The sequence below is a fragment of the Schistocerca cancellata genome, unplaced genomic scaffold (genome assembly GCF_023864275.1).
Source record: "Schistocerca cancellata isolate TAMUIC-IGC-003103 unplaced genomic scaffold, iqSchCanc2.1 HiC_scaffold_1150, whole genome shotgun sequence".
NCBI classification, from domain to species: Eukaryota; Metazoa; Arthropoda; class Insecta; order Orthoptera; family Acrididae; genus Schistocerca; species Schistocerca cancellata.
The window spans coordinates 5,489,694-5,515,758 of NW_026047149.1; the positions used below are offsets into that span (position 1 = coordinate 5,489,694).

The following is a 26,065-nucleotide window of genomic DNA, read 5'->3' on the forward strand; positions in this document are numbered from 1 at the left end:
GTCTTACCAGTATATCATCTATCTGATACCTGCTAGTATCTCCAGAATTCTTCCATGTGTTCTTGAACCAAGTGTTAGGTATGATTAAGTTATGCTCCGTGCAAAACTCTACCAGGCGGCTTCCTCTTTCATTTCTTAGCCTCAGTCCATATTCACCTACTATGTTTCCTTCTGTCCCTTTTCCTACTGTCGAATTCCAGTCACCCATGACCATACTGTTATTCAAAATACTGGTCACGATCAAAAGCTTGTTTCCTGTATTTCTTTGCTCTGTTATCGAAAGCGCGTGCTTTGTTATACTTATAGCTACAGTATTATGCTGTTGTCGTTTTTTTTATTATGGTAGCAACTCAAAAACGAATTTTTATGCTGAGTAGCTTACGTTTACGAGGTGGAACGGAAATCTGTATCACCTGCTGTGTGTGCTGAGGCTTTTGTCGCGACATCGCTAGTGCAGTGTAGCCAACCTAACTTGAAATGACGCGAACTCGCAAGTGCAGTGTTTCACCGGCGTAGGTAGACTCCAGATGGTCCCGAGCAGCTGAGTCCAGTGCCTGCTTGCGTGTTCCAGAGGTGGTGCGCGCCATGAACCACGTGATCAGCCAGGGCTGGGCCATGTACTGGGGGACGGCGCGCTGGACGCCCGTCGAGGTCATGGAGGCCTACACCAACTGCCGGCAGTTCAACTGCGTCACGCCCATCTGCGAGCAGGCGGAGTACCACATGTTCTGCCGCGACAAGACCGAGCTCTACATGCCGGAGCTCTACAACAAGATAGGTGAGTGCCGGTTGGTTGGTTGGTTGGTTGGTTGGGGAAGGAGACCAGACAGCGTGGTCATCGGTCTCATCGGATTAGGGAAGGATGGGGAAGGAAGTCGGCCGTGCCCTTTCAGAGGAACCATCCCGGCATTGGCCTGGAGTGATTTAGGGAAATCACGGAAAACCTAAATCAGGATGGCCGGACGCAGGATTGAACCGTCGTCCTCCCGAATGCGAGTCCAGTGTGCTAACCACTGCGGCACCTCGCTCGGTGGTGAGTGGCGGCGCCAGCCCCACCCGAGAAGCACTCTGCGCTGGGCTGCGGTGTGCCAGACAGGTGGATGGTCGGTTCATTTGGGGGAGGGGACCAAACGGCGATGTCGTCACTCCCATCGTATAAGGGAAGTCAGCTGTGCCCTTTCAAAGGAACCATGCTGGCATCTGCTTCAACCGATTTAGGAAAATCATGGAAAACCTAAACCAGGATGGCCGAACACGGGTTTGGACTGTCGTCCTCCCGATTGCGAGTCCAGTGTGCTAATTCCAGAGAGAGAGGGAGATTACGTTTTGCATGGCTTGGGAAAACTTGCCAAATATGACCGATGCTACTTCACCTAATAACGCATACCAGACGCTCGCTTGACTCACATAATGTTCATTAGAGTAGTGATCAAATCCAGTCACCATCACGTGAATGTGTTCAGCCGAGACACTCTCCCAATTTCAATGAGTCATGACAGGCCAAAAGCTATTCGAGTGCTGACCAATGGATGTCCATAACTAGTCTCGGCTCGTCATTAGAGTTTCTTCTGCCGCTTCCAAAGCTATTAATAATCTTACCAGAATGAGGTTTTCACTCTGCAGTGGAGTGTGCGCTGATATGAAACTTCCTGGTAGATTAATACTGTGTATTGTGTGATGTTCTTAAGTTAGTTAGGTTTAAGTAGTTCTAAGTTCTAGGGGACTGATGACCATAGGTGTTAAGTCCCATAGTGCTCAGAGCCATTTGAACCAAAACTGTGTGCCGGACCGAGACTCGAACTTGGGACCTTTGCCTTTTGCGGGCAAGTGCTCTACCAACTGAGCTACCGAAGCACGACTCACGCCCCGTCCTCACAGCCTACTTCCGCCAGTACCTCCTCTCCTTCCTTCCAAACTTTACAGAAGCTCTCCTCCAAACCATTCAGGACTAGCACTCCTGAAAGAAAGGATATTGCGGAGACATGGCTTAGCCACAGCCTAGGGGATGTTTCCAGAATGAGCTTGGTAGAGCGCTTTCCCGCGAATGGCAAAGGTCCTGAGTTCGAGTCTCGGTCCGGCACACAGTTTTAATCTGCCAGGAAGTTTCATATCAGCGCACACTCTGCTGCAGAGTAAAAATCTCATTCTGGAAACATCCCCTCGGCTGTGGCTAAGCCATGAGTCCGCAATATCCTTTCCTTCAGGAGTGCTAGTCCTGCATGGTTCGCAGGAGAGCTTCTGTAAAGTTTGGAAGGTAGGAGACGAGATACTGGCAGAAGTAAAGCTGTGAGGAGGGCGCGTGATTCGTGCTTGGGTGGCTCAGTTGGTAGAGAGCTTGCCCGCAAAAGGCAAAGGTCCTGAGTTCGAGTCTCAGTCCGGCACACAGTTTTAATATGCCAGGAAGTGTTATTAATAATCTTGCTCCAAAGACATCAGCTTGCACATGTGTATAGCTTCACTGGCAACAGGAATTTCTTCTGGTGTTTCCAAAGTGCTGAGTGACCCGTACTCTAAAGAGATGAGACTGCTAATGTGCATAGTCTTTTGTATACAGTGTTGTAGCTTTCTCGTAGAAGAAAGGAACTACTCTGTTCCTGCTAGTCTTTAAAGGGTCAGTACATCTGAACCTTGTGAAAATTTTGTACTTCTCCCTCAGGGAGAAATGTATTGTGTATATGAATCCTGGGGTATGGAAATCAAAAGAATATAACTATTCCTGCTAACTTCACTTTGAGAATGAATAATTTCTCTCTCTTCTGTACAAGGGTTAGATCATAAGATCCGACAATTGTTGTTGTCGTAGTACACTCGTCGCTATAATTGACATGCACACACCGACTTGGCTCACTTTAGACGGGATGCAGCACAAGGCCAGTATGCATTTAATACTGTTACACATATATTGGTGAAATTAAGCTGCATACCAGATTCACAACTGATAATGTCAAGGACCACACAAAGCACTAACTGGTCAAAATGTTTTTCATGTGTAAATGTGCACATTTGATACCCAGTTGTAAAGCAACAAAAGTGCACACAAAAGTGAAATATTTTCTAAACGTTTTGCTCAGAATTATAATTAGAGTACACCACTGATTAGCTACTGTCAGAGGCATGCCAGAGCAGCGAGAAAATTTTGAAAGACGTGCAGGTCACGAAGTACTTCTCAACAGCACACTGCGATGTGGTCCTGATAATTTAAAATGATATTACATTAATTGTTTGAGGTTCTCTAAATACAAATAGTTTTTACATATGAAATTAATTCATTGGCACTAGCCTGGATCACTCATGTTCGTTAATACTCTTCATCTGTGTATCACTAGCCATGCACTTGTACACTGGATACATAGCAGCCACCCTATACTAACTTAGCTAGTGGTATTTTTTCTTCAATTAGATTGTTTCCAGCATTCGTAGTGTTTGGGAAATTACTATATAGTTGTTTATCAACACTGACAATATATTAGATGATGAGTACCAATCAGCAATGAACTTGTATGTTACCAAAGGCAATGAGACATTTTTATGAAATTTGTTAGAATAAGCATGTAAGCAAAATATATGTAAAAAAATAAATAACAGAATGATAATGACAAAAGTGGAAAGGGACAGTAATTATTTGGAACTTCTTCAAATAACATTTCACTTCACTTACCCCATTATATCCAGATTGAGCCTTCAGCTTTCCCTCTCCAGATTTGCTAGCTTCACTCCCATGTTCAGCTTCTGACAATCCACACTGATAATCATATAAGTGTACCCTTGGGTTGATTATAGTTTACAATCTTTTTCTCATGGTTACCTCCCAATTGGCACACTCCTGCAGATCCAAATGGTGACTTCGTTTGGAATCTTTTTCCAATAGAGTGATTATCAGGTTACTTTTCATTACAGGATACATGTCGTGTAGATACACAACAAATCCTAAGTGTAAATATGCTTCTGATAATTGCAGATTCATACACTATTTAGGGGTAGTTTCCCATTGCAAGGGCAAGATATTGCCCTGAAACTCTCTCCACTTGTTTGCCCTGTTCGACAAGACTGCTGGCAGATTGAGGGGGACTCATTACACCTAAAATCTTCTGTCATCCATGCTGATGGTTTTTGTTTAAAATTTAAGCACTGGCTGGATTTGAGCGAAGGACCAAGGACATTTTGGTTACCAGCCAAAGACTTTCCCCATAGACCAAGCCTCCCTTGACGTATTCAGTATCTCCTTCAGTCTCTTTTCACTGAACACCATCATTAAATTTTCCACTAATTTTGCAGCCACTCTGAATTGCCAGGTAGTGCTGATATTCGTGGTGTGCGGTAGTAAATCTACCGACCTGCTGTGGTGACGTGGTGCCGTGCTCTGGTTGCAGGGGTGGGCCTGATGGCGTGGTCCCCTCTCACCATGGGCCTGGTGTCCGGCAAGGTGGACGACAGCGGCATGCCTCTCTTCACTAGGCCCTCCTTCAAGGTGAGTCTGCCCTCAACACTCAGAGCAGCCCTTATAAGGCACTTTCCCAAATTTGTAGTAATTATTCCTGGGCTGCCCCTAACTTGGTTCCATTCCACATGAAAACGAGCTGGATGAAATTTGGGATCACTAGTATAAAGGGGACAGAGTGTCTCTGAGCCTTCAAAAACGTAAAATCCATAAAAATAGAAAAAAAACATAAAATTGGCAAACTATTATTTCTACATGATAAATGTAGATAATTCAGTAAGGCTGTGAGGTACACACGTGTATTCAGGGGATTCGTTGATGTCACTGATCATTATTTAATCTGCAGTGAAATTGGGATTGTGAGGCCGAAAGTGCAGGAGGTCAGGTCCATATGTAGGAGGATAAGAGTGGAGAAACTTCAGGATAAGGAAATCAGGCACAAGTACATAACAGCGATCTCAGAAAGGTACCAGTTAGTTGAATGTAGTCAATTACAGTCATTGGAAAAGGAATGGACAAGGTACAGGGACACAGTACTAGAAGTGGCTAAAGAATGTGTGTAAAAGTAGGATGAAGCAAACAGCTTGGTGGAATGATACAGTCAAGGCAGCCTGTAAAAGGAAAAAGAAGGCGTATAAAGAATGGCTACATACCAGAACCCAGCTAGACAGAGAAAGTTATGTTGAAGAAAGAAACAAAGCCAAACAGATAATTGCAGCATCGAAGAATAAATCGTGGGAAGACTTTGGAAACAGGTTGGAGACTATGGGTCAAGCTGCTGGAAAACCATTCTGGAGTGTAATTAGCAGTCTTCGAAAGGGATGTAAGAAGGAAATGACAAGCATTTTGGACAGGTCAGGAAAACTGCTGGTGAATCCTGTGGATGCCTTGGGCAGATGGAGGGAATATTTTGAAGAGTTGCTCAATGTAGGTGAAAATACGATCAGTAATGTTTCAGATTTCGAGGTAGAATGGGATAGGAATGATGATGGAAATAGGATCACATTTGAGGAAGTGGAAAAAATGGTCAGTAGATTGCAGTGCAATAAAGCGGCTGGGGTGGATGAAATTAAGTCAGAACTCATCAAATACAGTGGAATGTCAGGTCTTAAATGGCTACACAGGATAATTGAAATGGCCTGGGAGTCGGGACAGGTTCCATCAGACTGGACAAAAGCAGTAATCACACCAATCTTTAAACATGGAAACAGAAAAGATTGTAACAACTACAGAGGTATCTCTTTAATAAGCGTTGTGGGTAAAATCTTCTCAGGTATTGTTGAAAGGAAAGTGCGAGTATTAGTTGAGGACCAATTAGATGAAAATCAGTGTGGGTTTAGGCCTCTTAGAGGTTGTCAGGACCAGATCTTTAGCTTACGGCAAATAATGGAGAAGTGTTATGAGTGGAACAGGGAATTGTATCTATGCTTTATAGATCTAGAAAAGGCATATGACCGGGTTCCTAGGAGGAAGTTATTGTCTGTTCTACAAGATTATGGAATAGGAGGCAAACTTTTGCAAGCAATTAAAGGTCTTTACATGGATAGTCAGGCAGCAGTTAGACTTGACGGTAAATTGAGTACATGGTTGAGAGTAGTTTCAGGGGTAAGACAAGGCTGCAACCTGTCTCCACTGTTGTTCATATTATTTATGGATCATATGTTGAAAACAATAGACTGGCTGGGTGAAATTAAGATATGTGAACACAAAATAAGCAGTCTTGCATATGCGGATGACTTAGTTGTGATGGCAGATTCGATTGAAAGTTTGCAAAGTAATATTTCAGAGCTATATCAGAAATGTAAGGACTATGGTATGAAGATTAGCATCTCCAAAACGAAAGTAATGTGAGTGGGAAAGAAATATAAACGGATTGAGTGCCAAATAGGAGGAGCAAAGTTAGAACAGGTGGACGGTTTCAAGTACTTAGGATGCATATTCTCACAGGATGACAACATAGTGAAAGAACTGGAAGCGAGGTGTAGAAAAGCTAATGCAGTGAGCGCTCAGCTACGATCTACTCTCTTCTGCAAGAAGGAAGTCAGTACCGAGACTAAGTTATCTGTGCACCGTTCAATCTTTCGACCAACTTTGTTGTATGGGAGCGAAAGCTGGGTGGATTCAGGTTACCTTATCAGCAAGGTTGAGGTTACGGATATGAAAGTAGCTAGGATGATTGCAGGTACTAGTAGATGGGAACAATGGCAGGAGGGTGTCCACAATGAGGAAATCAAAGAAAAACTGGGAATGAAGTCTATAGATGTAGCAGTCAGGGCGAACAGGCTTAGATGGTGGGGTCATGTTACACGCATGGGAGAAGCAAGGTTACCCAAGAGACTCATGGATTCAGCAGTAGAGGGTAGGAGGAGTCGGGGCAGACCGAGGAGAAGGTACCTGGATTCGGTTAAGAATGATTTTGAAGTAATAGGTTTAAACATCAGAAGAGGCACCAATGTTAGCACTGAATAGGGGATCATGGAGGAACTGTATAAGGGGGGCTATGCTCCAGACTGAACGCTGAAAGGCATAATCAGTCTTAAATGATGATGATGATGATGATGATGATGATAAATGTCTTCAGTTTGTTTACGGGAGATGGTGTTTTCACTCCACTTTTACTCGCATGAAAGAACTACAATATATATATGAAGATGGTATCTGTTCTTTCGGACATGTCAGACAGAACAGATACCATCTTTATATATATATATAGTTAAGGCTCACTGGCCATTTGACCATCTTCTTCTGTGCGGATGCACAAACAGTGCCCTAACTCCTACGGGAATCGGCAGTAAAAGCCGCGAGTAGTGAGTATAATGGGCGGGGGCACTATGAATATAGTACGGGACAATAAGTTGGGAATGTGGGTCTCACGGGAGGCGTGCCAAAGATAAGTCCCTGCAGTCGCACTATCCTCTGTGTCCCCAGTGGCTCAGATGGATAGAGTGTCTGCCATGTAAGCAGGAGATCCCGGGTTCGAGTCCCTGTCGGAGCACACATTTCGAACTGTCCCCGTCGACTTATATCAACGCCTGTATGCAGCTAAGGGTATTCATTTCATTGTAATTTCAAAGAACTACAAGTTAACTGCCGTTTGGCAAACTAACTTAAATGGGTTTCATGTGCAGTTTGAGGTTGTTTAAGTTAATTGTCTATAAAAGTTCCACACAGACTGTGTAAAAGTAATCATATACTGAGAAAATTGTGAAATGCACTGCAGGACATGAGGAACCACATAAAAAGTTAGAACTTTTGTATCAAAAACCAAGCCAACTGCGGAAATACGCTGCAAGATCATCAGAGATCCGTAAGTGAAATGGACCCTACTCACAGGGGGACTGTGTGTTTATGTTGCCCTATCCAGTTCATCCTATCCGGAACAAGTCGGCGAACGGACGTCACAGAGAAAGATTTACAACCGGTGTCTAAACTCTAGAGACGAGCTCTCCCGAACAATAATGTTATGTCAGCATCTTCATTTAATTTGCTGAAGATGGTCAGTTATTGATCAGTCAACGGTATCTTGATTTCAGTGGTCTTTCAAACCTTAATAAATATCATACTGTCTGTCGAGACATAGTTCATGCACATTTACATAAATCCAAAAATCATTTACGACCTCTGCTTCCTGCTGTGTTGCTCTAACCATCTTTGATGCTAATTAGTCTTTTCAATCAGAGACGAAAATGGTCAGTGTAGTAAATCGACAGACAGTAAAATAACACAAAAATATTGATAAAATTCAAGCATCAATCTACCAAATCCCATAAATCATCAATAACGTCGTTCTAATAAAATACGACTATCTTTTTTCCAGGTTAGATTTGAGTATTGAGTTCCTTAACACAGACCTATCAGTGTGGCATGAAAATTCCTTCAACGTTGTACACTTGGTTATTTAGCTGAAATTTGTAAATGGTCTGGCTGAACGAAGCATCAAATTCATGGAGGGCTATAACAAACGACGTACAAAACATGTAAACCAGACGCTGTATGTGCCTCGGTTTGTCCCGAGTATCACTGTAAGTTTACAGAGCATGAAACGAGATTTTGTCGGAGAATTAAAAATTCTATTTGGAAAATGAGATTTTCTCGTCATATTACTTCCCACGCATTGTAAATAGTTCCTTGCTATTGAAATTAATACAGCAACATTAATATTAAAGTTGAAATCAATAATGTTTTGGTTAACCAACTACTTCTAAATGATATTTTTTGGGATATAAAATGAATTAAATTTTATAGGATTTTTCTTTTTTTCTCATATGGCAGGACCAAGGGTCATGCCTTCCCATTTTGCTGTTGAGCCCAAATTACACACTACTCATTTTTGTGTGAAATGGAAGCAAACTGAGGGTTAGCAAGAGGAAAATAGAAGTTTCAAAAATTAAGAGCCTTTCTATTTTACAATACACACTACAGAGAGCTCTCATATACCTGGTGGAATGCTCTGGACTCCAGTGTGGCTCCAGAAATATGTCTTCAACTTCATCATGCTCATTGCTGAGATTACACACTTTATAAAGGAGCAACAATTAGTAACAATCTGAGCTATTCCACCGGGTTTGTACGATGTATGAGCTCGATTAAATATTCTCTGACCTATAGAAGGATGTCATAATTCCAATTCCAAAGAAGGTATGTGTTGACAGGTGTGAAGCCAAAAAGTCTAGTACGTCATGGTTGCTAAATACTGGCACGAAATATTTACATATGACTAGGTAGACTAGTAGAAACCAACTTTGGGGTGGATCAGTTGGGCTTCTGGAGAAATGTAAGAATACACAAGACAACACTGACTGTACTAAGTATCTTAGAAGATAGGCTGAAGAAAGGCAGACCTCCGTTTATAGATTTAGAAGACGATTTTCGCAGTGTTTACTGGAACACACCCTTTGATATTCTGAAGACAGCAGGGATTAGTAGTAAATGCAACAAAGGCATGTCAATAACTTTAATTTGTTTTATTAATATACAATATAATACAAAGTACATAATATATTTTTATTTGTAAATAATAGATTTCAGCTATTAGTGGTCGTTTTGAAATTTTATTGGCAGATCTATATTTCAGCTAGAAACTAGCCATTCTCAATGCACTATCATTTTTGATCAATGCATGTAATGCCTGTTGGTCGGGCTTCATCCACAGTTCATTGAATACTAAGTATCAACTGGCAACAGCCTCTGAATGGAGGGTAGCCTGATATATTTTTATATATATTCTATATTTGTCCTTCATTTTCATCTCCACGAGGCACAAGGATCACATAAAAAGACGCTTGTAAATATTATAAGAACCATAAGACTTTAATTGGCATCCAGAATGACATATAACATAAAAGCATTTTTTTGTGCTTCAGTGTATAATTTCTGTAAATACATTGAGATGATCCCCTTTTTCGTGATGTTCCTTCTATGCATAAACCATTTGGTAGTCAAATGCTCAACCTTTAATACTGCAAAATGTTTCTCCAGTGCGTAACACCTGTAACTAGCTCATTATTTCTCCATGTACAGTTACCCTGTAGAGTTGAGTGTTGTTGATAGCAGATTCCTGTGCTACTCCATAGTGTATAGTACTTGCCTACACGGCCCTACTGTGTGCATCGCGTGTTGTTTTGTGTTGTTTCAGAACAAGTACTCCTCCTTCAGCTGGACAGAGGACGAGACGCAGAAAGAGGTCAGACCAAACATTGTTCGCTCCTTTTCAGACGTAGTTGGTTCCCCTGTAGCCTCCTAGATATGCCTGTCGCCTGAGTACTGTGACCTGCCATGTTTAGCGTATAACATTTCCTGTTACCTGTGAAGCATGCTTCCTTCCAGATCTGTCCAAACTGTTGATGTGCCGATTTGTTTCGTGTATCCCTAGAAAATGTAAAGGATGCAATAATACTTGTGCAATTCTGATATTAATGTAAAAGTGTAGTACCAAATGAAGAGAAATCCCTAATAGCGCTTCCTTTCATACCTAGAGAATACAATTCCAAAGACTAGAGCTTTGATCTCAACCAATATGTGGCAAAATTAAAAACTTAATAATGGGAGTGTCCCACAGGGGTCTGTTGTGGTCTGTGGTAAAAAATTACACATTATTAAGGATATTTCCAGTTTGCTGATGAACAAGTGTCACCTTTGAGTGACCCCATAACCAAGTCGCTAATATATGATTGTATGATTGTGCATGAACTGGACGTAATAGTTGGTTACAATGGTGGAAGAAATTCTCAGTGCCAGTATTTGTGCAACAAGTTGAGGAAAGGTGGTACGGTATAGTTCCTCTCAACATCCCCCAGTTCTTGTTCAAAAGAGTAGTTTCTACACTTCAGTCCTTCACTTTCATCCTTAACATCAAAAAAACAACACTAAAATTCCACATGCGCTCATCACAGTCACTTCACCACAGATGGAGTAACAATACTCACACTTTATGATGGAATGGTGCCATGCAGCATGACGAAGGAGAATCTTTCCAATTAGATAGCCGAACCTTCCACCGAAAGTTTCCAATGGGCCCGCAGCTCGATACATGTCGTGTATCGATATTATGAATTAAGTCCAAAAAGCTGCTTCTTTTTTTGAGTTGTTTATTGAATCACGGCAGGCCTGTTTCAGCACTATTGCCATAATCAGGCTATCCGAAAGCAATGGTTTAATTATATACTGTTTTCTAGGGCAGATGGTAGCCTACTTGTCATATATGAAACTGACAACCATATATTTATGGAATTCTTAACTTACCTATAACATCGCTGGTTAGTCACTTAAGCGTTTTTCTTACATATTTTAAAGTTATTTTATGACGTAGCTTTCATAGCCTATATTTGTTGGAAGTTATGCCTGAATTTTATTTGTTGTGTGTTACAATTTTTTGTTTGTGACAATTTTTTGTTTGACGTTTAACCAACGATGTTATAAGTTTACATCAGAGCAGTTACTTATCGATTTCCCTTAGTTACCGTCTTGTTTATTTTTATCTGTGAATGTGTGAGTGGCTTGTCTTAGCTTATGTCTTTGCTTGTTTATCTGTTCTCATGATCGATAAATGCACACAAATATCCACAACAAATATTCAACGAGCAATTAGGTCTAACACATAAACACTATATAGAAAACTTTATTCAAATCATCAAACAATGGTTCAAATGGCTTTGAGCACTATGGGACTCAACATCTTAGGTCATAAGTCCCCTAGAACTTAGAACTACTTAAACCTAACTAACCTAAGGACATCACACACACCCATGCCCGAGGCAGGATTCGAACCTGCAACCGTAGCAATCCCGCGGTTCCGGACTGCAGCGCCAGAACCGATAGACCACCGCGGCCGGCTTTCAAATCATCGATCATGTCATAAGTTTACATCAGAGAAGTTACTTATCGGTTTCCCTTAGTTAGCGTGTTGTTTATTTTTATCTGTGAATTTGTGATTGGTTTGGCTTAGCTTATGTCTTTGGTTGTTTATCCGTTTTCATGATCGATGAATGCACACAAATATCTACAACAATTACTCAACGAGCAATTAGGTCTAAAACATAAACACTATATAGAAAACTTTATTCAAATCATCGATCATGAAAACGGATAAACAACCAAAGACATAAGCTAAGCCAAACCAATCACACATTTACAGATAAAAATAAACAACACGGTAACTAAGGGAAATCGATAAGTAACTGCTCTGATGTAAACTTATAACATCGTTGCTTAAATGTCAAACAAAAAATTGTCACACACAAGAAATAAAATTCAGGCTATAACTTCCAACAAATATAGCCTTTGAAAGCTACGTCATAAAATAAATTTAAAAGACGTAAGAAAAACGCTTAAGTGACTAACCAGCGATGTTATAGGTAATTTAAGAATTCCATAAATGTATGGTTGTCAATCTCATATATGACAAGTAGGCTACCATCTGCCCTAAAAAATAGTGTATAACAAAACCATTACTTTCAGATCACCTGATGATGACAATAGTGCTGAAACAGGCCTGTGGTGATTAAATAAACATCTCAAAAACAGAATCAGCTTTTTGGACTTAATACATAATGAAAGTCTCCAAGTCATCAATGACGTATCTAGTCCGCCCCCGTTAGCTGAGTGGTCAGCGCGTTGGCATGCCACGCCAAGGGGCCTGGGTTCGATTCCCGGCTGGGGCAGGAGATTTTCTCCGCTCAGGGACTGGCTGTTGTGTTTTCCTCATCATCATTTCATCCCCATCTGGCGCGCCAGTCGCCCATTGTGGCGTCGAATGCAATGAGTACTTGCCCCCCCCAGCGACCGAACTTCCCCGAATGGGGGACTCCCAGCCCACAATGCCATACGCTTACTTCCATTTTTCAGTGACATATCTAATCATTACTCACAGCAGTCAGAATCGGATTTACTGATGATTGGTAATCATCCATTGTAGTGAAAGCAGTGACAGGCAGATGAAACCTGCTTCCCCCAGAGGGAAGTAAGTTAAATTTCCTACTGTTTCCAACATAGGAAACCAAATGTGACGTGATGCTATTTCCAGTACAGGAGTCATGACGAAATGTGTGTGAGAGTTCGCCAACATGGTACACAATTTTCCCCATTAGCACGCACAGATGGTGGCCACTGAAAGTGTGGCCAAAATGTCAGCTTGATCCATCTGGTCAACAGTTAATTGACAGGGTGTGCACAAAGTCTTGCCCTGATTATGAAAACTTATAACATAGTAAGTTACAGTACAGCATAATAAGTTACATTTGATGCCGTTACATAGGTTAGTGTTACTAGGTTTGTTTAAGACCACTTACGTCAGTAAACCTCAATGTGTGCTCCCTTAGTAGCTCGTAGAACGTCGAGGCGGTATTCCAGTTCCCGACAGGTGTTTCGTAACGTGTTTTCTGTCACAGTACCCACAGCAGCTTGTATACTAAAGTGCGCGTCATTTACGATGGCGGCCGAGTTTAGGTTCGTTCTGCGCATCTGACGTCACGAAATACAGTCAGCCAATTAACAGAGAACGATGTTGCCAGAGCTCGACTGCAGTGCAGAGCATGGACGAGTGTCTTCAGTTTTAGAAACGTTCAGTCATAAATAAACTAACTAAACGAAAGCAGTGTCTTGATAGCAGACTTTCTTTTATAGAAAGTTTGGAAAAAGCATTCGTTATACTAATTGCTTCATATTCTATTAATTAATTAAACCAAACATGCAATAAGACTCCTAATTCAGACGATAGCAAGGAAAGGTGTTTGTATCATTCTCACTAACCGCTTTTTCACAATAAAGAACAGCGGTAATTGTTTATTTCCTATTGTACTTCGACGGAACGTGAGTAATTCATAATCATACCAACAGTGTTTGTCGGTATTTTGCGTGATGTTTTAAAGTCCTCCTGGAGATATACAGAATAATGAGCTGCGGTAGTGTAATGGTTAAAGTGCATGGCTGCTAAGCGAAAGGTTCTGAGTTCAATCCTTGATCTGTGCTTAATATTTTCTTTATTTAAAAACAATATCGAAGTGTCTTACTTCATGAATTTTATTCGTTTGAATGTAATTTTTTGAAATTTCTAGCGGAAACTAAAATCCACCATACAGAAAGTATACACTATGGACTTCTACCTCTGCAAACTCTTCAAAATTTCGTGCAATGGTTTACTACATCTAATGCTGCACGATAACTACGTTGAACATCGAAACAAAATTAAGTCATTTATGGGGGGAAGGTATCAGTCAAGAAGATGTGTAAGAATCAAATTTTTGGGCCAAATAGTTTTTGTGAAATAGAATGATAAAGTGTGTCAAAGCAGTCGAAACACCGTGTGTCTGCACAGGCGAGCAGTGCAGTGATTACAAAATCGCGCACAGCGCGGAATGCGGGGAGCACCTCTCTGTACCAGCGAAAGGGTTAATGCGGCCGTGGTGGCTTTATTTCATAAACTGCGCGCTCCCCCCTAAACGTAAGTTTGCGAACTATACTATACTATGGCGCTGCTTCTCTTGGCGCGTACAACTGGCAACGCAGCAATCTCCCGCGTCTGGACGGGCATGCGCGACCCGCCAAGATAAAAGAATTGAACTATAGCCTTCAGTTCGTCGACGTCAGCAACTGGTGTGACGAAGACTCTGTCCATGATATAGCCCCAACAAAAAAAAGTCAAGGAGCGTAATGTCTGGAGAGCGGGGCTGCCATTGTGTTGGAGCGTTCCTTCCAATCCACTGATCTGGAAATGTTTCATCCAGAAAATCACACACACACCATCAAAGCTCAGTGGGGGAGTGCTCCATCTTACTGAAAAATTATCCATGGTTGTATTCCTTTAACTGTGGGGCAATGAACTGTTGAAAAACGTCTTAGTAAATGTTAGCGGTAATGGATTTTTCCCTGAAGAAAAACGTTCCAAAAACCTTGTTATGCATGAGGCTGCAACAAACATTCACTTTTTCGCTGTCTCGCTGTAACGGTGCAGTATCATGTGGAGAGTATGAACCCCATTATGCCTATTTACCATTCTACAGATGTGAAAGGTGGATTCAACCAGTAAAGCATATGTGATTTAAGTAAGCGTTAGGCAAAATCAATCCTGTTGAGAATCTCAGTTGCAAATTCAGCACGTGTCAGCATACCATTCGGTTGCAAGGCCTGCACGATTTGCACTTTGTAAGCATGCAACCTAAGCCTTTCATGAAGAATGTTCACCACCCTTGCTTGCGGTATGTGAAGTTCACGTAATGCTTGACGAGTTGATTTAGACGGACTCCGTTGAAACGATTTCCGAACACGATCAACAGTTGCTTCACTCACACGAGGCCTGCCACTTCGAGGACGATCTCCAACGCTGTCTGTTTCGTTAAAGTTTAACGTCAGGAGGGCTACGTCAATAAGAAGCCCGAAATTTACGCTGAACACTAATGGGCGATTTCGTTTCGTGAAACCAAAGCACGCATTGCGCTTTCTCCAGCTTCGGCGCCATTTCGCCAGCCTAACAGATCGCGTCGTTGTTGTGGGGCACTAGCGCCATCTATTGGTCACAACAACTAGTAACACTAACCTATGTAACGGCATAAATGTAACTTATTATGTTATAAATTTTTATAATCAGGGTAGGACTTTGTGCTCACCCTGCATTTTACAATATGAGGGGTTCTCCACCTAGAAAGCTTGTGTGTCCTCTGACTGTAGGTGTGGCGACCTATACACTTTCAGTGACATACGACTCAACTTTCTGATAAACCACCCGAATCACATTCAAAGGATGGCATTATACTCTTTCACGACGGCGTCACTAAATTGCCATAATGAACAGTTTACATCAACTATACACAACACACTGCAGAGGTATTTCTGAGTATTTTTGGTTGAAGGATGTGTAGCCTGCACTGGTTCGTTACATAACAGTTGCATTTCGTTTGATTTCTTACCCCTGTTTATGTTGGCATCTCTACTGCACTGGAAGTATGTTTGCAGCAGTGTAAACGTTGATGTCATATGCTGTATGCCTTATTTGCAAACAAACTCGGCCCATTCTGTCAGCTACCCACTGTTGACAGCCATAATGCCCACGATACTCTTTTACCTCAAGCTTGCATTCTGTACTGCTCAGTCCTTTCTTAGATTTGTTTTTCCAGCAATGTTAGTTCTACATTCGTGGCAGTACACAGCAGCATGGATAGGCTTACTGTTGGAGAGTTGTCCGACTTGTACCTTGTGTATGAGTTTACTGAATTAAAGAGGAAAACAACGTGATGATGATATGCTGAGCTGTTCCATCAGCGACACGAACAGTGTCTCAGTATTTTTGAGTTATTCTGTAGTTTGCACGTTACAGGCGTTTACACTATTGTGAAATTATTGTCAGAGGAATAAAGACAATTGGGATAATACACTGAATAAATCATAAGAACACTATTATGTACACATGTATGTCTGAAAGAACACACACACTGGTGACAAGCCACAGCCTTACGAAATACTGCAATTTATTTGCTGATCACGAATTCCTTGTCATTTTCTATATTAGTCACAGGTCTACTGTCCAACAGTGATATATGAAAATTTGTGACGGACCAGTACTCGGACCCAGATTTCCCAATTCTTGCGAGTGCTTGTTTCAACCACTTTGAGTATCCGTGCATGCTCCCTAAATCTAACCAAACTTCGATATGTCACACTGTCTCTGTTCTTGTATTGTAGTCCACTAAATTCATTACCTACTGCTAGCAGTATTATTTGGATTCCGCAACAGGGAGAGTGAAAAAACGGGGAATCAAGAGAAATACTGTGTCATTATACACCTACATAGGCTTGTAATATATGTGGGCATAAGATGATAACAACGTTGCTATCGATTTCTCGTTTCTTCATTCCCCTGTTCCGGGAAGTCAAGTAATATTGCGAGCAGTAGGTATGAATTTAGTGGACTATGACATAAGGATAGAGACAGTCTGACATATCGAAGTTTGGGTCGGTCCTGAGAGGATTCATGGATAGCCAAAGTGGTTAAGATAACCAGTCATGATAAGTAGCAAATCGGGTTGAAGAGCGCTTGCGGCAGAAATTTTCATATGTCACTGGTGACTAGTATACCTACAAATAATACAACTGATATCAAGGAAATCGTTGTCAGTGAATAAATAAATTTGGGAGCACTGTAAAGACCCACTGGTAACCCAGTGTCCTCTGTACCAAAATACTCTGAAAATTTCACTAAATAGCTTCCGAAATTCTGTCATTGCAGTTTGGGTTCACTCTGTATATTCAGTTGTCGAACGTAGCCAATGATTAATTTTGGGGTATCATAGATGAAAATGAAATATATTTGCAGTTGCATGACCATCAGCTGTATAATGGAATGACCATAATGATATTTATGCTGGACTGGGGTACGAGCCCAGTTTTGCCACTTATCGCAAGCAGTCACCTTACCAAACTTCCTTAGGCTGTAAACCATTTTCGTCATTCCATCATTCAACTGATGGTTCTTCATATTCGCGACAGAAAATGCATTTCACGTATTTTATAACAGTGCATGTCTGACATAATGTTGCACAGCACTGATGAACAACACAGGCACTGCAGTATCGTACAGTAGACTATGGTCTTCCCAGCTTTTTAACACCTCTCGAATCCAAAAACATGAAAACGAAAAGATACAGACACTCCTACAGCTCATGTAGTAGGCTGTTCCAATGCACTCCATGGGGTAAGGGTGCCCACATCCACCTCTCAACATACTCGTGAATTGGTACCTGAAGTGTAGACTTCCCACCAGACAGCCATGTTGCACATGCATAAGCTGGTTGGCCACCCCTGTCCACAGGCTTTCACCCAATGAACTGTTACCTTAAATGCTACGGCCCAATTCCGAGGCCCCCGTGTCAGCCGTTTGCCCACCCTTGCCCACCTGTACCCATGATGTACCAATGTGCTCCATGGGGTAAGGGTGTCCACATCCACCTCTCAACATATTCATGAACAGATACTTGAAGTGTAGACTTCCCTCCAGATGTTGCACATGCGGAAGCTGGTTGGCGACCCCTGTCCACATGAACTCAGCCAATGAGATGTGATCGTAAATGCTACGGGCCAATTTGAAGGACCCTCTGTCAGCCGTTTGCCCACCCTTGCACACCTGTACTCACACTGTTCCAATGCCCTCCACGGGGTAATGGTTCACAAATCCACCTCTCAATATACTCATGAACAGGTACTTGAAGTGTAGACTTTCCACCAGATGGTCATGTCACACATGCACAAGCTGGTGGCCACCACTGTCCTCAGGCTTTCAGCCAATGAACTGTGATTTTAAAAGCTACGGCCCAATTCCAAGGCCCCCTGTAAGCCGTTTGCCCACCCTTGCACACCTGTAGTCACACTGTTCCAATGCCCTCCATGGGGTAAGGATTTCCACATCCACCTCTCAACATACTCATGAGCAGGTACTTGAAGTGTAGGCTTTCCACCAGATGGTCATGTTGCACATGCACAAGCTGGTGGCCACCACTGTCCTCAGGCTTTCAGCCAATGAACTGTGATTGTAAAAGCTACGGCCCAATTCCAATCCCCCCTGTCAGCCGTTTGCCCACCCTTGCACACCTGTACTAAGACTGTTCTAATGCCCTCCATGGGGTAAGGGTTCCCACATCCACCTCTCAACATGCTCATGAACAGGTACTTGAAGTGTAGACTTTCCACCAGATGGTCATGTTGCACATGCACAAGCTGGTGGCCACCCCTGTCCTCAGCCTTTCAGCCAATGAACTGTGATTGTAAAAGCTACGGCCCAATTCCAAGGCCCCCTGTCAGCCATTTGCCCACCCTTGGACACCTGTACTCACACTGTTCCAATGCCCTCCATGGGGTAAGGATTTCCACATCCACCTCTCAACATACTCATGAGCAGGTACTTGAAGTGTAGGATTTCCACCAGATGGTCATGATGCACATGCACTAGCTGGTGGCCACCCCTGTCCTCAGCCTTTCAGCCAATGAACTGTGATTGTAAAACCTACGGCCCAATTCCAAGGCCCCCTGTCACCTGTTTGCCCACCCTTGCACACCTGAACTCACACTGTTCCAATGCCCTCCATGGGGTAAGTGTTCCCACATCCACCTCTCAACATACTCATGAACAGGTACTTGAAGTGTAGACATTCCACCAGATGGTCATGTTCCACATGCACAAGCTGGTGGCCACCCCTGTCCTCAGGCTTTCAGCCAATGAACTGTGATTGTAAACGCTACGGCCCAATTCCAAGGCCCCCTGTCAGCCATTTGCCCACCCTTGCACACCTGTACTCACACTGTTCCAATGCCCTCCACGGGGTAATGGTTCACAAATCCACCTCTCAATATACTCATGAACAGGTACTTGAAGTGTAGACTTTCCACCAGATGGTCATGTCACACATGCACAAGCTGGTGGCCACCACTGTCCTCAGGCTTTCAGCCAATGAACTGTGATTTTAAAAGCTACGGCCCAATTCCAAGGCCCCCTGTAAGCCGTTTGCCCACCCTTGCACACCTGTAGTCACACTGTTCCAATGCCCTCCATGGGGTAAGGATTTCCACATCCACCTCTCAACATACTCATGAGCAGGTACTTGAAGTGTAGGCTTTCCACCAGATGGTCATGTTGCACATGCACAAGCTGGTGGCCACCACTGTCCTCAGGCTTTCAGCCAATGAACTGTGATTGTAAAAGCTACGGCCCAATTCCAATCCCCCCTGTCAGCCGTTTGCCCACCCTTGCACACCTGTACTAAGACTGTTCTAATGCCCTCCATGGGGTAAGGGTTCCCACATCCACCTCTCAACATGCTCATGAACAGGTACTTGAAGTGTAGACTTTCCACCAGATGGTCATGTTGCACATGCACAAGCTGGTGGCCACCCCTGTCCTCAGCCTTTCAGCCAATGAACTGTGATTGTAAAAGCTACGGCCCAATTCCAAGGCCCCCTGTCAGCCATTTGCCCACCCTTGGACACCTGTACTCACACTGTTCCAATGCCCTCCATGGGGTAAGGATTTCCACATCCACCTCTCAACATACTCATGAGCAGGTACTTGAAGTGTAGGATTTCCACCAGATGGTCATGATGCACATGCACTAGCTGGTGGCCACCCCTGTCCTCAGCCTTTCAGCCAATGAACTGTGATTGTAAAACCTACGGCCCAATTCCAAGGCCCCCTGTCACCTGTTTGCCCACCCTTGCACACCTGTACTCACACTGTTCCAATGCCCTCCATGGGGTAAGTGTTCCCACATCCACCTCTCAACATACTCATGAACAGGTACTTGAAGTGTAGACATTCCACCAGATGGTCATGTTCCACATGCACAAGCTGGTGGCCACCCCTGTCCTCAGGCTTTCAGCCAATGAACTGTGATTGTAAACGCTACGGCCCAATTCCAAGGCCCCCTGTCAGCCATTTGCCCACCCTTGCACACCTGTACTCACACTGTTCCAATGCCCTCCATGGGGTAAGGGTTCCCACATCCACCTCTCAACATACTCATGAACAGGCACTTGAAGTGTAGACTTTCCACCAGATGGTCATGTTGCACATGCACAAGCTGGTGGCCACCCCTGTCCTCAGGCTTTCAGCCAATGAACTGTGATTGTAAACGCTACGGCCCAATTCCAAGGCCCCCTGTCAGCCATTTGCCCACCCTTGCACACCTGTACTCACACTGTTCCAATGCCCTCCATGGGGTAAGGGTTCCCACATCCACCTCTCAACATACTCATGAACAGGCACTTGAAGTGTAGACTTTCCACCAGATGGTCATGTTGCACATGCACAAGCTGGTGGCCACCCCTGTCCTCTCAGCCAATAAACAGTGATTCTAAACACTACGGCCCAATTCCGAGGCCCCCGTATCAGCCGTTTGCCCACCCTTGCCCACCTGTACCCATGCCATTCCATTGCGCCCCATGGGGTAAGGGTTCCCACATCCACCTCTCAACATACTCATGAACAGGCACTTGAAGTGTAGACTTTCCACCAGATGGTCATGTTGCACATGCACAAGCTGGTGGCCACCCCTGTCCTCTCAGCCAATAAACAGTGATTCTAAACACTACAGCCCAATTCCGAGGCCCCCGTGTCAGCCGTTTGCCCACCCTTGCCCACCTGTACCCATGCCGTTCCATTGCGCCCCATGGGGTAAGGGTTCCCACATCCACCTCTCAACATACTCATGAACAGGTACTTGAAGTGTAGACTTTCCACCAGATGGTCATGTTGCACATGCACAAGCTGGTGGCCACCCCTGTCCTCTCAGCCAATAAACAGTGATTCTAAACACTACAGCCCAATTCCGAGGCCCCCGTGTCAGCCGTTTGCCCACCCTTGCCCACCTGTACCCATGCCGTTCCATTGCGCCCCATGGGGTAAGGGTTCCCACATCCACCTCTCAACATACTCATGAACAGGTACTTGAAGTGTAGACTTTCCACCAGATGGTCATGTTGCACATGCACAAGCTGGTGGCCACCCCTGTCCTCAGGCTTTCAGCCAATGAACTGTGATTGTAAACGCTACGGCCCAATTCCAAGGCCCCCTGTCAGCCATTTGCCCACCCTTGCACACCTGTACTCACACTGTTCCAATGCCCTCCATGGGGTAAGGGTTCCCACATCCACCTCTCAACATACTCATGAACAGGCACTTGAAGTGTAGACTTTCCACCAGATGGTCATGTTGCACATGCACAAGCTGGTGGCCACCCCTGTCCTCTCAGCCAATAAACAGTGATTCTAAACACTACGGCCCAATTCCGAGGCCCCCGTGTCAGCCGTTTGCCCACCCTTGCCCACCTGTACCCATGCCATTCCATTGCGCCCCATGGGGTAAGGGTTCCCACATCCACCTCTCAACATACTCGTGAACAGGTCCTTGAAGTGTAGACTTTCCACCAGATGGTCATGTTGCACATGCACAAGCTGGTGGCCTCCCCTGTCCTCTCAGCCAATAAACAGTGATTCTAAACGCTACGGCCGAATTCCGAGGCCCCCGTGTCAGCCGTTTGCCCACCCTTGCCCACCTGTACCCATGCCGTTCCATTGCGCCCCATGGGGTAAGGGTTCCCACATCCACCTCTCAACATACTCGTGATCAGGTACTTGAAGTGAAGACTTCCCCCCAGATGTTGCACATACGGAAGCTGGTTGTCCACCACTGTCCACAGGCTTTCAGCCAATAAACTGTGATTGTAAACGCTACAGCCCAATTCCAAGCCCACCCTGTCAGCCATTTGCCCACCCTTCCCCACCTGTACCCATGATGTACCAATGTGTTCCATGGGGTAAGGGTGCCCACATCACCTCTCAACATACTCGTGAACAGGTACTTGAAATGTAGACTTCCCACCAGATGGCCATGTTGCACATGTGGAAGCTGGTTGGCCACCCCTGACCACAGGCTCTCAGCCAATGAGTTGTGATCGTAAACGCTACGGACCAATTCTGAGGCCCCCCTGTCAGCCGTTCGCCCACCCTCGCCCACCTGTACCCGTGCCTGCTCGGGCGCCCCCAGGCAGGGTGGTGAGCTGGAACAGCCTACCTCGTACCGCTGTCGCTGCCGCTCGCCGCTGCCGCTGTTGCTGTAGATAGTGACAGTGTGGTGTGTAACACTGCGTTCCTGCCAACTGCACGCCGCTCCGGTCCACGCACCCGTGGCCGCACAGGGCTTCACGTGGGTCAAGGACCGCAGTGGAGGCGGCGGGGGCGGAGGCGGGGGCGGAGGCGACGACACGCCCCGCGAGCCCGCCCCACCGGCGCGGCGGCCGCAGCAGGAGAAGGTGCGGGACGTGGCGCAGCTGGCGGAGCGGCTGGGCTGCTCGGTGCAGCAGCTGGCCATCGCGTGGGGGCTCAAGAACGAGAGCGTCCAGTGCCTGCTGCTGGGCGCCGCCTCCGCCGACCAGCTCTACGAGAGCATACAGTCCCTCCAGGTGGGTCCAGCCGGCCGACTAGATGGTAACTCGGAGCAGATCACCTATGCGCTCGAGGAAACGGGTGTATCTGTCCAAACAATCTGTAACGCAGGCAAGATCTACCAGGAGGGTCAATTAATACGGTGTACAACGTATGTTTCTACTGTTCAGATGTGCTCAAACACAAACCTAGTATGGGGTTTCCAATTGCTGGCCAAATCCACAGATGCGTATGCACTACTGGCCATTAAAACTGACACACCACGAAGATGACATGCTACAGACGCGAAATTTAACTGGCAGGGAGAAGATGATTAGCTTTCCACAGCATTCACACAAGGTTGGCGCCGGTGGCGACACCTACAACGTGCTGACATGACGATACTTTCCAACCGATTTCTCATACACAAACAGCAGTTGACTGGCGTTGCCTGGTGAAACGTTGTTGTGATGCCTCGTGTAAGGAGGAGAAATGCGTACCATCACGTTTCCGACTTTGATAAAGATCGGAATGTAGGCTATAGCGATTGCGATTTATCGTATCGCGACATTGCTGCTCGCATTGGACGACATCCAATGACTGTTAGCAGAATAAGGAATCGGTGGGTTCAGGAGGGTAATACGGAACGCCGTGCTGGATCCCAACGGCCGCGTATCACCAGCAGTCGAGATGACAGGCATCTTATCGGCATGGCTGTAACGGATCGTGCAGCCACGTCTCGACCCCTGAGTCAACAGATGGGGACGTTGCAAGACAACAACCATCTGCACGAACAGTTCGGCGACGTTTGCAGCAGCACGGACTATCAGCTCGGAGACCACGGCTGCGGTTACCCTTGACGCTGCATCACAGACAGGACCGCCTGCGATGGTGTACTCGACGACAAACCTCGGTGCACGAATGGCAAAACGTCATTTTTTCGGATGAATCCAGGTTCTGCTTGCAGCATCATGATGGCCGCATCCGTATTTGGCGATATCGCGGTGAACGCACTTTGGAAGCGTTTATTCGTCATCGCCATACTGGCATATCACCTGGCGTGATAGTATGGGGTGCCATTGGTTACACGTCTCGGTCACCTATTGTTTGCATTGACGGCACTTTGAACAGTTGACGTTACATTTCAGATGTGTTACGACCCTTGGCTGTACCCTTCATTCGATCTGTACAAAACCCTACATTTCAGCAGGATAATGCACGACCCCATGTTGCAGGTCCTGTACGGGCCATTCTGGATACTGAAAATGTTCGACTGCTGCCCTGGCCAACACATTCTCCAGACCCCTCACCAATTGAAAACGTCTGGTCAATGGTGGCCGTGCAACTGGCTCGTCACGATATGCCAGCCACTACTCTTGATGAACTGTGGTATTGTGTTGAAGCTGCACGGGCAGCTGTGCTTGTACAGCCGATCCAAGCTCTGTTTGACTCAATGTCGAGGCGTATCAAGGCCGTTATTACGGCTGGAGGTGGTTGTTCTGTGTACTGATTTCTCAGGATCTATGCACCCAAATTGCATGAAAATGTAATCACACGTCAGTTCAAGTATAATATATTTGTCCAAAGAATACCCGTTTATCATCTGCATTTCTTCTTGGTGTAGCAATTTTAATGGCCAGTAGTGTAGTCCTTGTAGGTAAGCCCAATGAGTTATCCAATCTATTCTCAAAAACAGCATGTCAGATCTTCAGGACTCAACACTGAGGGTCTCCAGTAGGAGCTACTGGAGTTTCTATGTACGAGGGTTGGACAAAAATATGCAAACGACATGAGAAATGCGTGCTTGAACATAAATGCAGGAGCTAGCCAAGCCTGTTGCACCACTAATGGCACCAGTGTAGTGTCTTCAAAATCGTGCAAGTGTCAGTCGTGGTGAGAACATTGTTCACTGTAGATGTGAGTGCATTATGTCAGAAATGTGAACAAATTGTTGATGGCCGTTATGGTGGGTGGTTCCAAACCCAAGATATCCGAGGTGTTTGGTCTTTCGAGAGGCACCACAGAAAAGATTTATACTGTGTACAGCGAAAGTGGGAAAACATCATCGCTTGCATCACAGTATGGACGAACGTGTGTCTTGCGTGTTCGTGACAGACAAACATTGAAGAGGAGTGTGACAGAAAGTAAGAGGACCCACAACTGAATGTCTCATTCTCAAACCCTATCAGCATCAAAACAACAGAATGGGGACTCCATAAGATGGGAATTACAAGGCGAGGTGGAACTCCAAAACTACTCACCAGTGATGCAAAAGCCCATAACAGTAAAATGTGGTGACAAAGCCATAAAATCTGCACTGTGGAGCAGTTGAAGAAAGTCGTTTGGTCGGATGAGCCTTGTTTCAACTTCTGCCCGTGTTTTCCTCCAAAGAGTGCAACGCAGTGGGATCTTGCTGACAATATGGACAGCCCTTTCACTTTTTTTTTGAGTCATCAGTCTCCTGATTGGTTTGATGCAGCTCACCCCAAATTCCTCTCCTGTGCAAACCTCTTCATCTCAGAGTAGCACTTGCAACCTGCGTCTTCAATTATTTGCTCGATGTATTCCAGTCTCTGTCTTACTTTTAGTTTCTGCCCTCTACAGCTCCCTCTAGTACCATGAAAGTCATTCCCTGATGTCTTAACACGTGTCCTATCAACCTATCGCTACTCCTTGTCAGTCTTTTCCACATTCCCTTTTCCTCTCCAATTCTGTGAGCAAGCTCATCATTGAAACTTCCTGGCAGATTAAAACTATGTGCCGGACCGAGACTCGAACTCGGGACCTTCGCCTTTCGCGGGCAAGTGCTCTACCAACTGAGCTACCCAAGCACGATTCACGCCCTGTCCTCACAGCTTCAATTCTACCAGTTCCTCGGCTCCTACCTTCCGAGGTAGGAGAAGGTAGGAGACGAGGTACTGGCAGAAGTAAAGCTGTGAGTACCGGGCGTGAGTCGTGCTTCGGTAGCTCAGATGGTAGAGCACTTGAAGGCAAAGGTCCCGAGTTCGAGTCTAGGTCCGGCACACAGTTTTATTCTGCCAGGACGTTTCACATCAGCGCACACTCCGCTGTAGAGTGAAAATTTCATTCTAAGCTCATATTTGCTTATCTTATCAGTCCACCTAAATTTCAACATTCGTCTGTAGCACCACATCTGAGATACTTCGATTCTCCTCTCTTCCGGTATTACCACAGTCCCTGTTTCACTATCATACAATACTATGCTACAAA

General features: G+C 44.8%; 1 protein-coding gene across 1 annotated transcript in view; it reads left to right on the forward strand.

Annotated features, from left to right (window-relative positions):
- LOC126159971 (voltage-gated potassium channel subunit beta-2-like) overlaps positions 1-26,065 on the forward strand; it is a 683,413-nt gene that overhangs the window by 642,780 nt on the left and 14,568 nt on the right. The window contains exons 7-10 of the mRNA XM_049916778.1: positions 572-778; positions 4,371-4,468; positions 10,074-10,121; positions 22,609-22,872. Of these exons, the coding sequence (XP_049772735.1) occupies positions 572-778; positions 4,371-4,468; positions 10,074-10,121; positions 22,609-22,872 (617 nt within the window). The remainder of the gene's footprint in view (positions 1-571; positions 779-4,370; positions 4,469-10,073; positions 10,122-22,608; positions 22,873-26,065) is intronic.